The sequence below is a fragment of the Arachis duranensis genome, chromosome 6, assembly GCF_000817695.3.
Source record: "Arachis duranensis cultivar V14167 chromosome 6, aradu.V14167.gnm2.J7QH, whole genome shotgun sequence".
NCBI lineage: Eukaryota > Viridiplantae > Streptophyta > Magnoliopsida > Fabales > Fabaceae > Arachis > Arachis duranensis.
Window position 1 is genome coordinate 74,093,747 of NC_029777.3, and position 2,689 is coordinate 74,096,435.

Genomic DNA, 2,689 nt, shown 5'->3' on the forward strand with positions numbered 1-2,689 from the left:
AAAAATTAATTTTTCTGATAGAATTATCGACGGATTTTTTTTTCTATTTGTAATTTATGCTAATTCATTTTTTTTTCCAACAAAAAATTTTTCTAAAATTCTGCCTGTATTTCTATGAGATAAAATTCATCAAAAATATCTATTTGTAATATCTAATTTTCTAGTAGTGTCTCATTCTCTCTCACTCAGGACATTCTCTTTATTTTCCTAAAGAAAATGGTTCGGTATTGCTTGGAAAAATGATGGTTAATGAAAGAGGAATGATTAATTAGTGTTAAGGTGACACATAGAGAACTTATATGTCATAATTATAATAATTAAGTTAAACTTTAATAATCATAAAATTTTATTTAAATCTTTTTTTTGGTAAAATAATTTTCCTTAAAAACAAAATCTCAACAAACATAATAATTCATAAATAACTAATTATTTAATTTTCAAAAATTTGAAATGTTACAAGATGCGATAAATTAATTATCTATAGTTTAATTCAAACATGATACTCTATATGCAAATGAATATATAATTAAATTTATTTTTGATAATATATAAATAAATAATTTATTCTCTAAAAAATATTGCTAAAAAAACGCAAATGATGAAATTTTGATTAGCGTCTCCAAATACGGGCTAACTATGTGGGCTTTTAATTTCAGATGCAGAGCTCTTACTTATTTTAATTTTTTTTAGGAATATTGGTTAATTGGTTTCACTGTTTCAGTGTGTTTATCCGTATCCAACAACCACTCTTTCTCAGAATAACTCGACCCTTTAAGGATCATGTCACTGCCTTCAAAGTGCCTCTGTTGCAATGTAGCCTCCTCACTCACACTCTCATCATTATCTCCTCTTCCTCCTCCTCCTGCACCTGCTGTATGCACCTCCACTTATTACCATAACCCTGCCCCACTTATCCACAAATCTCCATTTCAACAAGTGGACCACCTAACAACACGTGGCAAAGAAAAACCATGGAGCAGGAGGAGGAAGAGGAGGTTGAGGCTGAGACCTCTTTCAGCATCTGTCCCGGCTCCGCCGCCACTCGACCTCACAGAAGACAATGTGAGACAGGTGTTGGTTGATGCTCGCGCGGAGCTGGGACAGATCTTTGACACTTCAGTTGGCATCACTGGTTGTTGTTTTTGTTGTTCAATGAAATATGTAAAGGATAGATATAATATTGTATATGTTCTTCATGAATATGCTTCTTCTTTCAGGAACGGTTGAATTGGCAGAGTTAGATGGACCTTTCGTGAAGATCAGCCTCAAGGGTCGCTTTTGGCACAAGCGTTCCGATGTCGTAGCCAGAGTCGCTAATTATCTCAAACAGAGGATCCCTGTAACTCTCTCTCTTCTCTTCCTTTTCCATAATCACTATTAAACACTATAAAATATAAACTCTATGTTCTTTCAAAATTGGTATCTGGTCACAACTTAGAATCACTGTCCGGATTGCTTTCTTATTAAGTGACTAAACAATAACTAATTCTCTATCGCTTTACTTCGTTCAATCCAAATGCAAAAGCCTAGAACAAGAGCCAAACATGTTCCCTATTTGGATTTTCAGGAGATTTTGGAGGTTGATATAGAAGACGAGAAACAATTGGATGACAGTCCGGAGAACTTTTGAGGTTTTGCACGCAGCTATCACACTCTTTTTATTTTGCTTATTCTTTATGGAAATTTGTTTACGTAACTTTGGTTTCGGAGAAGAGGCTCACAAACAACCCTTTAATAATGTATTGCATAATTGTATGAGAATTCCTTAAAGAGATAAATCTTTGAAACATCACCTTCATTTGGCAGAGTATTGTAGTGTTTCCAAGTAGTCCCAGTTTGAGATTTCAATAATGTAAAACAAGGTGGTTTCGCAACTAGCTAGTTTTAGCCTCTTATTTTATGCAGTAGAAACTACTTATACATGGCACTCTAAATGTTGTGTTATCAGGAAGCAATCAGTGCCGGTCTTTTGGTTGACTGATTGTATGAATATGTTTGTTTTGTTATGGCTCCAACTTTTCTTCCACTTTGTTGTAAATTTCCTCTACAGTTTGAGCTACTTATAATTGGTCACTAGTTTTGCCTGTTGAAACACAAGGAAAAGGGACAAGCAAAGCCAACTAGTTAGAATCTTAATTTAGGACTTTAAATCAATTTTAATGTTAAATTATTTTATTAGGTCAGACGAATTTATGACTCAAATTGTGTTATAAGTTCATGTTTTACATTTAGTTTACTCTTTTATTTTATATTAAATCTCAATTTCAAATAAGTGATCACTTCTTTTTGTATTAAGGTGCAATGCTGTTGTCTCTTGTTGAATGAAGATGTTTGATCAACTGAATAACTTTAATTCTTTGAGTTAATCTTCTATGCATTACTATTTTGCTGTTACCCAAGCTTGGATAATTTGGAAGCAAATATTGGATTTGATTTGATGCTGATCGAATGTAAATAATTAGTAAACTGATCATCCTCATGTATGTGCCTCATCACATGTAGTATTAACTATTAAGTATTAACACCATTCTCTTTTTTCTTTTTTTGTACAAGCATCATTTCTTTTAATAATGTATCAATCGTCACTCCTCATCAGAATTCAAGAACTAGGCCACAAGCTCAATACTCCTGTGTTTGATTTGATTTACTATTTGTAAATGTGGTGTCAATATAATCTGTATTTAGATAT

General features: G+C 32.7%; 1 protein-coding gene across 1 annotated transcript; it reads left to right on the top strand.

The window, feature by feature from the left end:
* Positions 1-677: 677 nt before the first annotated feature.
* On the top strand, positions 678-1,874 carry LOC107494080 (uncharacterized). Its single transcript, XM_016115113.3, has 3 exons — positions 678-1,132; positions 1,218-1,339; positions 1,568-1,874. The coding sequence occupies exons 1-3, from the start codon at positions 781-783 to the stop codon at positions 1,628-1,630; spliced, it is 537 nt and encodes a 178-aa protein (XP_015970599.1). The 5' UTR covers positions 678-780; the 3' UTR covers positions 1,631-1,874.
* The last annotated feature ends 815 nt before the right edge of the window (positions 1,875-2,689 follow it).